The sequence below is a fragment of the Elephas maximus genome, chromosome 3, assembly GCF_024166365.1.
Source record: "Elephas maximus indicus isolate mEleMax1 chromosome 3, mEleMax1 primary haplotype, whole genome shotgun sequence".
NCBI lineage: Eukaryota > Metazoa > Chordata > Mammalia > Proboscidea > Elephantidae > Elephas > Elephas maximus.
The window spans coordinates 214865823-214879285 of NC_064821.1; the positions used below are offsets into that span (position 1 = coordinate 214865823).

General features: G+C 40.6%; 1 protein-coding gene across 10 annotated transcripts in view; it reads left to right on the forward strand.

The window, feature by feature from the left end:
* The window catches only part of NME7 (NME/NM23 family member 7), a 498467-nt gene that overhangs the window by 82860 nt on the left and 402144 nt on the right, over window positions 1-13463 (forward strand). For all 10 annotated transcript variants that reach the window (XR_007516892.1, XM_049881289.1, XM_049881287.1 and 7 more), the window contains one exon: window positions 6356-6466. Coding sequence is in view for 9 of the 10 variants with exons in the window: in XM_049881289.1 (XP_049737246.1) it covers window positions 6356-6466 (111 nt within the window). In the remaining variant the exon portion in view is untranslated. The remainder of the gene's footprint in view (window positions 1-6355; window positions 6467-13463) is intronic.

Here is a 13463-nt window from a genome sequence, read left to right on the forward strand (position 1 = left end):
CATGCTTGATAAAGTAGAGCATCAGTGAAAATGAGGAAGACCCTCAATGAGATGGATTGACACAGTGGCTGCAACAATGGGCTCAAGTATAACGATTGTGAGGATGGCACAGAACCGGGCAGTGTTTCATTCTGTTGTACATAGGGTCATTATGAGTCAGAACCTACTCCACGGCACCTCACAACAACAACACAAGGAAGACCAGGTAATAAGTCTGTTATTCAAATTTATACACCAACCACTAAGGCCAAAGAAGAAATTGAAGGTTTTTACCAACTTCTGCAGTCTGAAATTGATCAAAGATGCAGTCAAGATGCATTGATAATAGTGATTGGAATGTGAAAACTGGAAACAAAGAATAAGAATCAGTAGTTGGAAAATATGGCCTTGGTGATAGGAATGATGCTGGAGATCACATAATAGAATTTTACAAGATCAACAACTTCTTTATTGTAGATACCTTTTTTCAGCAATATACTTGTGGACCTCTCCAGCTGGAATACACAGGAATCAAATTGACTACATCTGTGGAAAGAAAAGATGGAAAAGCCCAATATTATCAGTCAGAACGAGGCCAAGGGCTGACTGTGTAACAGACCATCAGCTGCTCATATGCAAGTTCGAGTTGAAGCTGAAGAAAATTAGAACAAGTCCACGAGAGCCAAACTATGACCCTGAGTATATCCTGAGTTTAGAGACCATCTCAGGAATAGATTTGACCCGTTGAACGCTAATGACCAACGACCAGATGAGTTGTGTGATGACATCAAGGACATCATATATGAAGAAAGCAAGAGATCATTAAAAAGAGAGGAGAGAAAGAAAGGACCAAAATGGATGTCAGAAGGCTCTGAAAATTGCTCTTGAACGTCGAATAACTAAAACAAACAGAAGAAATGATGAAGTAAAAGGGCTGAACAGAAGACAGATTAAAGTATTATAATGACATGTACAAAGATCTGGAGATAGAAAACCAAAAGGGAAGAAAGATCACGCTTGGCATTTCTCAAGCTGAAAGAACTAAAGACAAAATGCAAACCTGGAGTTGCAATATTAAAGGGTTCTGTGGGCAAAATGCTGAATGATGCAGGAAGCATCAAAAGAATATGGAAGGAATACACAGTCACTGTACCAAAAAGAATTGCTCGACATTTATTCATTTCAGGAGATAACATATGATCAAGAACTAATGGTACTGGAGTAAGAAATCCAAGCTGCACTGAAGACACTGGTGAAAAACAAAGCTTCAGGAATTGACAGAATACCAATTGAGATGTTTCAGCAAACGAATGCAGTGCTCGAAGTGCTCACTCGACTATGCCAAGAAATCTGGAAGACAGCTACCTGGCTAGCTGACCTGAAGAGATCCATATTTATGCCTATTCCAAAGAAAGGTGATCCAACAGAATTTGGAAATTATCTAAAAATATCCTTAATGTCACAGGTAAGTAAAATTTTACTGAAGATTATTCAGCAGTACATCAGCAGGGAACTGCCAGAAATTCAGCGTGCATTCAGAAGAGGACATGGCATAGAGGCTATCATTGCTGATGTCACATGGATCCTGGCTGAAAGCAGAGAATACCGAAAGATGTTTACCTGTGTTTTATTGAGTATGCAAAGGCATCCCACTTTGTGGATCATAACCAATTATGGATAACACTGGAAGAACGGGAATTCCAGAACACTTAATTGTGCTCATGCAGAATCTGTGCATAGAGCAAGAGGCACTTGTTCAAACAGAACAAGGGGATACTGTGTGTTTTAAAGTCAAGAAGGGTGTGCTTTCAGGTTGTATCCTTTCACCATACTTTAGTCTGTATGCTGAACAAATAATCCAAACAGCTAGATTATATGAAGAAGAATGCAGCGTCTGGATACACAGATGACACAACCTCGCTTGCCGAAAGCTGAGGATTTGAAGCACTTACTGATGAAGATCAGAGACTACAGCCTTCACTATGGATTATACCTTTACATAAAGAAAACAAAAACCCTCACAAATGGACCAATAAGCAGCATCATGATAAATGGAAAAAATATTAGAAGTTTTCAAGGATTTCATTTTACTTGGATCCGTATTAATGCCCACGGAAACAGCAGTTGAGAAATCACAGGATGCATCGCATTGGGCAAATCTTCTGCGAAAGACCTTTTTAAAGTGTTAAAAAGCAAAGATGTCACTTTAAGGACTGTGGCACATCTGACCCAAGCCATAATGTTTTCAGTCACCTCATATGCATGTGAAGGGTGGACAGTGAATGAGGAATACCGAAGGAGAATTGATGCCTTTTAATTATTGTGTTGATGGAGAATATTGAACATACTATTGACTTCGAGAAGAATGAACAAATCTGTCTTGGAGAAAGCACAGCCAAAATGTTCCTTAGAAGCAAGAATGGTGAGTCTTCATCTAACATACTTTGGACTTTTTATCAGGAGGGACCAGTCTCTGGAGAAGGACATCATGCTCGGTAAAATGGAGGGTCAGTGAAAAAGAGGAAGACCTTCAATGAGGTGGTTTGACGCAGTGGCTGCAACAATGGGCTCAAGTATAACAGCACTTATGCGGATGGCACAGGACCTGGCAGTGTTTTGTTCTGTTGTACACAGGGTTGTTACGAGTTGGAACCAGCTGGACGGCACCTGACAACAACAACAATTAATCACATTAAATTTAAGTGGTAAAGACATAGCGTCTTAGTCATCTAGTGCTGTTATAACAGAAATACCTCAAGTGGATGACTTTAACAAAGAGAGGTTTATTCTCTCACAGTTCAGAAGGCTAGAATTCAGGGCACTGGCTCTAGGGGAAGGGTTTCTCTCACGGCTCTGAGGGAAGATCCTTGTGATGCATCAGTCTTCCCTTGGCCTGGTAGCATCTCAGCTCAGGAACCTCAGGTTCAAAGGACACGCTCTGCCCCTGGCACTGCTTTCTTGGTGGTGTGAGCTCCCCAACTCTCTGCTTGCTTCCCTTTCCTTTTATCTATTGAGATATAAAAGGTGGTGCAGGCCACACCCCAGGGAAACTCCCTTTACATTGGATCAGGGATGTGACCTGGTAAGGGTGTTACAGTCTCACCCTAATCCTCTTTAATGTAAAATTACAGTCCTAAAATGGAGGGCATCCAGAGAATACTGGGAATCATGGCCTAACCAAGTTAATACACATGTTTATATGGGGGACATAATTCAATCCATGACAATTCACTCTTTGGCCCCCTCATCACATTCTTGTAACATGCAAAACATATCCCTTCATATCATATCAAAAGTCTTAACTCCAAGTCCAAAATCCAAAAATTCCTCTTCATCTGTGAAATCTAGAATACAAGGTATCTGCTTCCAAAGGCACAATGGCAGAACAGGCACAAGCTAGACATCTCCATTACAAATGGGAGAAACTTGAGGAAAAGAAGGGATAGCAGGCACCAAGCAAATCAGTAGAACACATTAGCCCTCAAGGCTGTGAAAATAATCTTCTGTTCTCTGAGACAATTTACACAATGGCTGTGCCCTCTAGACTTTAGGTGTTGGCCACACTTTCCAGATTCTGAGCGGAGGCCCCTTGGCTCTGGGCTTCAGCTCTGTCTTCCAGGCTCACTGGGGCAGCAACTCTGCTCCCTGGGCTTTAGGTGCATCTCCTCCTAGTCCATCTGAGTGTTGACTTTACCCTTGGAAACACCAGAGGCCATGGCTCCACCCTTTGAAAGCCCTAAGGTCCTGGCCATAGCTTTTGAGACTGAGGCAGCTGGGCTTCTTGTGTTCTTTGTCTCTTCAGCTTCTGCTTCCTGGTTTCTTGGCCTCTCAGGTCTCCGGCCTCCTGCCTGCATCTGCCCTGCTGCGGAAAGTGTTCCAAAGCTCTGTAGCTCCACCGATAAGTGCCTGGAGGCACCCCACTCCGCCAGTAAACTTTGGCTGGAAGGCACTCAGCTGTTTTGCTCTCTGGGTCAGCAAGCCTAGCTCCAGCAATAAGTGCCTGGAGACACCCCACTCTGCCAGGAAGTCTCCTGTGCACAGGCACTCAGCTCTTCTGCTGCCTGGGTCAGCAAGCCTAGCTCCAGCGATAAGTGCCTGGAGACACCCCACTCTGCCAGGAAGCCTCCTGCGCACAGGCACTCAGCTCTCTTGCTCCGTGGGTCGGCACCAGTACTGTCTGACACAGGTTTCCTGGTTCTGCTGCTGCCACTTCTTTGCTGCTGCCAGTCCCCTGCCGCTGCCCCTTTTCTGCTGCTGCTCGTCCTCTATCATTCACAGTTTCAATACTGCTTCCACATTTTAGGTATCTGGTAGAGTAGCACCCCACTCTCAGTACCAAATTATGTCTTAGTCATCTAGCACTGCTATGACAGAAGTGCCACAAGTGAATGACTTTAACAAAGAGAAGTTTATTCTTTCACAATCCAGTAGGCTAGGAGTCCGAATACAGGGCACCGGCCCCAAGGGAAGGTTTTCTGTCTCTGTAGGCTCTGAAGGAAGATCTTCGTGATGCATCAGTCTTCCTTGGTCTGGGAGCATCTCAGTGCAGGAACCTCAGGTTCAAAGGATGCGCTCTGCTCCCTGTGCTGCTTTCTTGGTAGTATGAGGTCCGCAACTCTCTGATTGCTTCCCTTTCCTTTTATGTCTTGAGAGATACAAGGTGGCGCAGGCCATACTCCAGGGAAACTCCCTTTACATTGGATCAGGGATGTGACCTGGTAAGGGTGTTAAAATCCCACTCCAATTCTCTCTAACATAAAGTTACGATCACATGATGGAGGACAACCACAGAATACAGGGAATCATGGCCTAATGAAGGTAATACACATATTTTTGGGTGGACGTAATTCAATCCATGACACCTGGGAAAATTGTTTAGAGTAATTAATCATATTGATCAACCCATTGTGTCCTTGAGGCACTGTAAGAGAAAATGAAATTACAATTTAACTCCCATTCTGTCCATTTTGGACTTTTCACATTGCTTCTTGTTTATAAAAATCGATGACTGCTTGTATGTTTTATATTTTCACTTAAGAGCTGTGGTTCCTGAAATCTTCCAATGTTTAGCATCAACAACTTATACAGGTAGTTTGACGTACAGTATTTAAACAGTGTTAACTTTGAAATGAAGAGTTTTAACTGTATCTTCAGTGAAGCCACGTAATAGAAAATAATGTAAGTGACTTATATGCTTCAAAATAAGGAAGAAAATTGTCTGGTACAGCTTGTACCAGTCTAAGATAAAGAACTTTTTTTATTAAGTGTTTTTAAGCCCAGCCATGAGTTATATCCAGTTGTAAATAAGGATATTTGAATTAATATGTCCTCCTTGGTGAAGAAAAGCCATCTACGAAAAGACCAACCATTCTTCTTTGTGGAACCCATGAATTAATGCCATTGGTGTCATAACAACTGAAAAAGAGAAAGGGGCAGCAATTCTTTATGAAACTTTTGTGTTTCCTGTAAACTGATTACTGCAACTAGTCTGGCTTTTATCTTGCATTTGCAAATATTCTGGAAGATTTGGTGATTATCCCCTCTTTTAATGATATTAATATTAACATTTGCAATAAATGTGGTACAAAAGGAAAAGAAACCTAGAGTCTTGTGAGCTGAGTGCTTTGTCCTGATGATGCCACTGACTGGCTGTGTGACCTTTGGGAGGTTACCTCCCTGCACCAGATGTTCTCATCAGTGAAAAAGGGGGCACTTAGGTGAGCTCCATCTCCAAAAGTCTGTTAATTCTGTGACTTCAGAGGGGCGGAGTGCATTGCTCTGCCGTAGCCTGTTGAGGGGAAAGCATGATTTTGACAGTTAGCGTAGTTCCCTTTCTGTATTCATACACATTATTGGATGAGATCACGTTTGATTCTTTGTGCATCACACATGCTAGTCAATAGTCAGTGGAAGAATTTATAATTATCTCCCCGTCGATGCTGAACTGACTGCAAAATATATGTATGTTAAAATCTAAGGGACCAAAAACCAAGCTCATGATATATTCAATGTAACTTTCTAGAGATCAGCTTTCTGTATAAAATATATACTAAGAAATAGTGAGAAATTTCAAGAGCCTGTGTTTTCTAGTTTTGATACAGTTAAAAATTAGTGTTTTTCATAAGTTTTCACTGTTTTGTTTTGTTTTTTAGATTGGGCATCCAATTTTAATTTATTGAAAAACAAAATAAACTTACCTTATATTATACATATATATATATATTTAAGAGATGCCATTAATACACTTCTCCATATAATTAATTTTGATGTTCAATGATCAGGAATGGATGTTAAGAAAACTACTTCTGCCTAAGAATTATACATAAAATCTGCTGAACTACTTTATTTTTCAAAATTATTCTTTATTTCTTTACAGAACATTAGCCCTTATTAAACCAGATGCAGTGTCAAAGGCTGGAGAAATAATTGAAATAATAAACAAAGCCGGATTTACTATAACAAAACTCAAAATGATGATGCTTTCAAGGTAATTTGTTGATCGTTTTGTTAGTAATGTCTGTTTCTTTTTTAAAAACTTTTATTGTGGTAAAAATATATACAATGAAACATTTGCCAACTCAACAATTTCTACATGTATAATTCAGTGGTATCGATTACATTCTTCCTGTTTTACAGCCATTATCACCACCCTTTTCTGATGTCTGGTCCTTTTTTTAAAAACCACTTTCTATCTTTCATACTATTGTGTAGTGTGAAACCCTTCAGTTGAATAGCAAAGAACAGAATCCAACAAATCCTGGATTTGTAAATAATAAATAATGGCTGAAGCTAAGCATAGTAGGATTTGTTAGGTTCTACATGCCTCATCTATTTGACTTCATAACACCAATCCTTGATAATTTTAATGTTTTCTCTTAACATAGAAGTCTAACATACTGTGTAAAGAAGATAGAAGAGAAAATGAATGTTTGATTATGTCTGTTTGACAATGGAGTGCATAGTGTTAGTTTTGAGCTTTGAAAAAACAGTACATTTGGAAATTGTTATGTTGACTCCTCTCTTTTACCTCTTTACTACTCTGAAAAGCAATCCATCCTATCTTACCAGATATTTTCTAAGTCATTTAGTAAAAATAAGATTTATCCTAAGATACAACTATTGGTCTTCTCCCATCTGGAGCAAAGGAGAGTGACCAAAAAAAAAAACCACACCCGTTGCCATCGAGTCGATTCCGACTCATAGCGACCCTATAGGACAGAGTAGAACTGCCCCATAGAGTTTCCAAGGAGTGCCTGGTGGATTTGAACTGCCGACCTTTTGATTAGCAGCCGTAACACTTAACCACTACGCCACCAGGGTTTTCACCACTGCTCCAGAAACCTAAAACTCAAGGAAACAATTAGACCACAAGACTAATGGCCAATATGAACCATAGCCCTCTATAGCTTGAGACCAGAAGAACTAGCTGGCGCCTGGCTACTGCTACTGACTGCTCTGACTGAGGAACATAATAGAAGGTTTCTGTTAGAATGAGATAAAAATGGTGAAAACTCAAATTCATAAAGAAGACCAGACTTACTGGGCTGATAGAGACTGGAGGAACCTCTGAGACTATTGCCCTAAGATACCTTTTTAATCTGGAACTGAAGCTACTCCTGGAGGTCACTTTTCGGCTTATAAAATAAACAGTGACACCCGTGAGGAATGTGCTCCTTAGAACAATTAACCATATTAGACCAAACGGGCAACATTTGCCCAAAGCAAAAATGAGAAGGCAGGAAGGGACAGGGAAACTGGAGGGATGGAAATGGGAAAGGCAGGGTGGAAATAGGGGGAGTGCTGACACATTGCGGGGGTAGCAACCAATGTCACAGAACATTTTGTGTATAAATTGTTGAATGGGAAACTAAATTGCTGGGTAAACCTTCACCTAAAACACAATAAAATGTTCAAAGAAAAAGACCTATACATCCTGTTTGGCTGTTTCTATCACTAAGTAGGTAACTTCAATCAAGTGGTAAAGTTCGTTCCTACCTGGGCATATTACAACGTTAAAATATAGAGGATGGGACAACCTTCTCTTCAGTTTTTTAGAGAACCTTTGGAAAAAGACACACTAATGGTCTTTCCTCAATGTTGGGCCGCCCCTTTTTTTTTTTTAAATTTCCCACTTAGGCCAAGCAATGATTGAAACATTCCCAAGAATGAAGAAGGGAAATAGGGCTTCCGTGAGGGCCCAGGCCTGCTTTCTGTCTGGTCATGTTCTGGTTGGCTGAGTCTCTCACACCCCCAAGTAGCACCAGTGACAACAGGGACATTAACGTAGCACTTAGGCAGAGCTGGCCCTGGCGGTGGTCTTACCTTACTCACTGTTTTTTTTTTTTTTTTTGGCAGGTGTCTTCGCACTGCCTTGGGAAATTATCTGTTTCTGTTCCATGAGACAGTTGATTTTTTTGTCTTTGTGAGAACAGGTACAATGGATAGCAGTAGACATTCACTCAGGTTCCGTATAACTCTGATCCCTAGAAACCTTAACAGAATACCTGCGATCCCCCCTGCCATGACATGTATTTAATTTGAATCTTTGCCTCTCTAAGGTCTCCCAGTTTACATATTTTTTAGAGAGGCAGTAGGCTTATATTTCGGAGCACAGACTGTAGAGCCATATTGCTTATAACACTAGGTTTGTGACTAAACAGTTTGCCTCTGTGCTTCAGTTTCTGCATCTGTAAAATTGGGGTTATAATAGCACCTATATCATAAAGTCAGAATTGACTCGACGGCGGGCGTTTTGCTTTTTGGTTTATATCATAAAGTGGAGCCCTCGTGGTGCATTGGTTAAGAGACTGGCTGCTAATTAAAAGGTCAGCAGTTCAAATCCACCAGCCGTTCCCTAGAAATCCTTGCTCCTTGGGGCAGTTCTGCTCTGTCCTGCAGGGTTGCTGTGAGTCGGAATCAACTTGACGGCAGTGGGTGGGCATATCATAAAGTTATTATGAGAGTTACAGAACCAAACCTGTTGCCATTAAGTTGATTTTGACTTATGGTGACCCCATGTATTACAGAGTGGAACTGCTCAGTGAGGTTTTCTTGAGTATAACTTTTTGTCCTTTGTGCTTCAGGTGAAATTTTACAGAGCACATTCATTTCTTATTCAACAATTTATACACAAATTGTTTTGTGACATTGACTACAACCCCTGTGATGTATTAACACTCTCCTCTTCCACACCCCAATTCCCCATTTCCATCCCTCCATTATTCCTGTCCCTTCCTGCCTTCTTGTCATTGCTTTTGGGCAGGTTTTGCCCTTTTGGTCTTGTACACATGACTGACCTAAGAAGCACGTTTCTGACATGTATTATTGTTTGTTTTATAGGCCTGTTGAATCTTTGGCTTAAAGGTGAACTTCGGGAGTGGCTTCAGTTCTGAGTTAAAAGGGTGTTCAGGGGCCGTAGTGTCAGGGGTTCTTCCAGTCTCCATCAGACCAGTATTGGCTGTAGTTTTTATTGAAGCAGATTGCCAGGCCTTTCTCCTGTGGGACTGCTGGATGGTTAGAACTTTCAGGTTAGCAGCTGAGAGCAAACCCTTTGCGTCACTCAGGGACCTTATTTTGAGGGTTATGTGAGTCTAGTATACATAAAATTCTTTGAAAAACCCTGGCATATAGTAAATGTATATAAATGTTAGCCATTAATGTTAGTAATATAGTCCCAGCGATGTGATTATTTAGTGGGAATTGAGGGTCCCTATGAGTTGGAGTTGATGGTAACGGGTTTGGTTTGGCTGGAGGGCATGAACCTTTATAAGCAGTTACATTTGCCCTATTTCTGCATTTATTGAGAATGCTTGCTTTTAAAGCAGCCAGTGGGACTGAATTCTGGAGAATGACTTTGAATATTCTTAATGAGATTAAAATTTTTCATGTTTCCATATCTACAGTGCTTGAATAACTTGGCATTGAACTTCCCATGATAAAAATGTTACTTCTTTATCATAATGGTTCCTCAGCACATGAAGAAAGATGCTGGAACCAATCAACACTTCAAGAGCACCATGGGGTATAACTTTGCCGAAGCATTGAGTCTAAAACAAAAAAAAAAATTTTGGAACTTCGAATCCTGCTGATTCCATCCAGGCCTTATAAAACCCTTCATTCTTTGGAGGGTCCCAAATGTAAGCCGTTCTAGTTACTTGTCCACACTCATATTCAGTCCTTTGCTGCTCTGCGCTTTCTTCCTCCTTCCTCCTCTGAGCACTAATTGCTTACCAAACCCTTTTTACTGTCCCCTCTGGAAGACAAGCTTCATTTTAAACAAACACCCCTGTGTCCACAGCTTGTGGACACAGAACTTAGAAGTCTCCTGCCCACCTCTTCCCTGTGGTTGAAATCTGGCCCTTCCCTCTGGACACCCTTTCCCTTTCTGTCCTCAGGTGGAGGCTGCTCACTTTTGAGTATTCCTCCTGTTGTGGGGTCACAATACAGCATCAGTATTTTAGCTCCCTTCCGCAAATTCCCACTTCCCTTCTCAAAACCACTCATCTTTGGAAGGTCATGCCATTTTTCTATATTACCGTCCTCTGAACCTCATTTTCAGCCTTCAGGTCACATCTCCACACTTATTAAGGATTTAGGCACCTGTCTCACCGTCTTTCTCTCTATTTGCCTCCTCATCTCTATGAGTGTCACCATCGTTTCCATAGGCCACTGCCATGGCTGTACCTTCTTCTTAAAGTAGATGTTCTTCCCAGTTCTGTGCCTTCTTTTCCTTTAACTTTCCCTGGTAGTCCCATCCATGGCTCTGTCATCACCTACCACTTATTTATAGGTGGATGCCAGACATACCTCCAGCCCTGACTTCTGTCTGTAGCTACAGATCCCCAGTCTCCATATCCACCTGATCTTTAAGTTGTTTTACTTTTGCTTCCCATGTGTCTCTGGGAGCCATTCCCTCCTTATTCCCATTGCAGCAGCTTAAGTTTAAGCAGTTTATAGGCCTTTGATCAGGCCTTCAAAGTGTTAAAATATGCTACTGACTGATTTTTCTACCTCTAGACTTACAGTTCTCTATTATTTGATCGGCCATTTCCTACTCCAAGATCCCTCCATTCCATTCTCTGTATCACCACTATAATGAGACTTCTAAAATGAAAATCTGGACATGTCACCATCCCTTTCCTTAAAATCTTTCAATGATTCTCCATCGTCTACAGGAAAAAAATGACCAGCTCCTTAGTGGAGCACACAGGACCCTTGTTCATCTGGCCTGATCTACCTTAACAGGCCCATCTCTTGCCACTCCTAAAGGTTACCCAGCTTTCAGGTCCTTGGATATGCCATGCTTTATCTCACCTCAGCCCTTTTGTACCTAATTTTGTCTCTGTCGTAAACACTCTGTATTGTCTTCTGTCTAGTCCATTCCTACTCATTATTCAGGCCCAATTCAAATTTCTAATATGACTTAATTCCCAAGAAATCTAACTTTTTTTTTAATTGCCCATAGTAACTCATACATCTCTATTAATGTTACTGTCAAGTTTGGGATTTGTTTTTACCTAACTGATAGGCTAATAAGTTAGTCTGTTACTCTTTCATGCATGCTACCAGAGACATAAGACTCCTGGGTTGGAGACCAAGGACTTTATTACTCACAGTACAACAAGCTGCACGAGCGTCGTGTTTGTGTCAGCTCCCCTTGCCTCTAAGTCCCACGGGGATAGTATGATATGGGCCCAGATAGATGCCATGTATTCAGTGGGTTGTATCACAGCTGAGGAACATTGAATGTGGGTTACCCACTGTTCCGTAGCAAGCAGCAAACAAGCTTGCCTTTCTCTTGAAGAGAGACATTACCTCATCCCTCAAGGTTGGTTGCTATAAACACAACTCTGATAAGTGGTTAAGATAAAAAGGGGTCAGGGTCTTGAATTCTTGGAAAACTCAGCAAGGAGCATGGCAGACTCATGGAGGAGTTTTTCCCAATACTAAAATCTTTCCTAAAATTATTTTTATTAATGTCAAATCCTCTATCATGACAACATTTGAAAGGCAGCAGCTGAGTTATATCCGACTTTGTATTTCTAGTTCTTGAATCAGTGCCTGATTTAAGATAGACCCAAAGTAATTATTACTTGAAAGAATTAATGGATAAATTCTTGTAAAAGAATGGTGCGTTTCTTCATAAAAACAAAACATAACAACAACAAAAAACTTCTCTTAGTGGGATGCATTTGTTAATACCTGTCTCCTAAACTTTTTCAGGGAGGAATTAGATAAGAATAATGAAAAAAAAAAAAAAAAAAACATGACCTTTCCTGCTGGTTTCCACTTTAAATTTTGAGTGGTGATAATTACAGGGTCAGTGGTGTGTTAAAAGAAAACAATGAAACACTTTTAGTAATTCATTAAGATTTTTCTTTTCCTTAGTATTAAAGATTATGATTGTTTTTTTCTTTTTGATAGTTCAGCTTGTTGTGTTGAAAATTTAGAATTGGTCATATCTAGGACCCTTGATCCACCAGTCATCTGTCAGTTTATTGTACTGTGGTGGCTTGCGTGTTGTTGTGATGCTGGACGCTATGCCACCAGTATTTCAAATACCACTAGGATCAACCATGATGGGCAGGTACTAGCAGAGCTTCCAGACTAAGACTAGGAAAAAGGATCTGACGGCCTACTTCTCAAAAAGTTGGCCAATGAAAACCTTATAAATAGCAGTGGAACATTGTCTGATATAGTGACGGAATATGAACCCCTCAGGTTGGAAGGCATTTAAAATACAACTGGGGAAGAGCTGCCTCCTCAAAGTGGAGTCGACTTTATGACATGGATGGGTAAAGCTTTCAGGACCTTCATTTGCGGATATGGTATGACTCAAAATGAGAAGGAACAGCTGCAAACATTCATTAATAACTGAAATGTGGAAATCTGGAAGTCATCAAAAATGAAATGGAGCGCATAAAGATTGATATCCTAGATATCAGTGAGCTGAAATGGACTGGTACTGGCCATTTTGAATCAGATAATGTATGATCTACTCTGCTGGGAATGACAAATTAAGAGTAATGACATCACATTCATTGTCAAAAAGTACATTTCAAGATCTATCATGGAATACAGTGCAGTCAGTGATAGGATAACATCCAGACAACTACAAAGAAGATCAGTTAATGCAAATATTATTCAGATTTACACACCAACCACTCATACCAAACATGAAGAAGTTGAAGATTTTTACCAACTTCTGCAGTCTGAAATTGATCAAACATGTAATCAGGATGCATTGATAATTACTAGTGATTGGAATGTGAAAGTTGGAAACAAAGAAGGATGAGTAGTTGGAAAATAATGGCCTTGGTGATAGAAATGATGCCGGAGATCGCATGATGGAATTTTGCAAGACCAATGACTTCTTCATTGCAAATACCTTTTTTCAACAATATATATGGCAACTATACATGTGGACCTCACTGACAGAAAACACAGGAATCAGATTGGCTATGTTTGTGGAAAGAGACGATAGA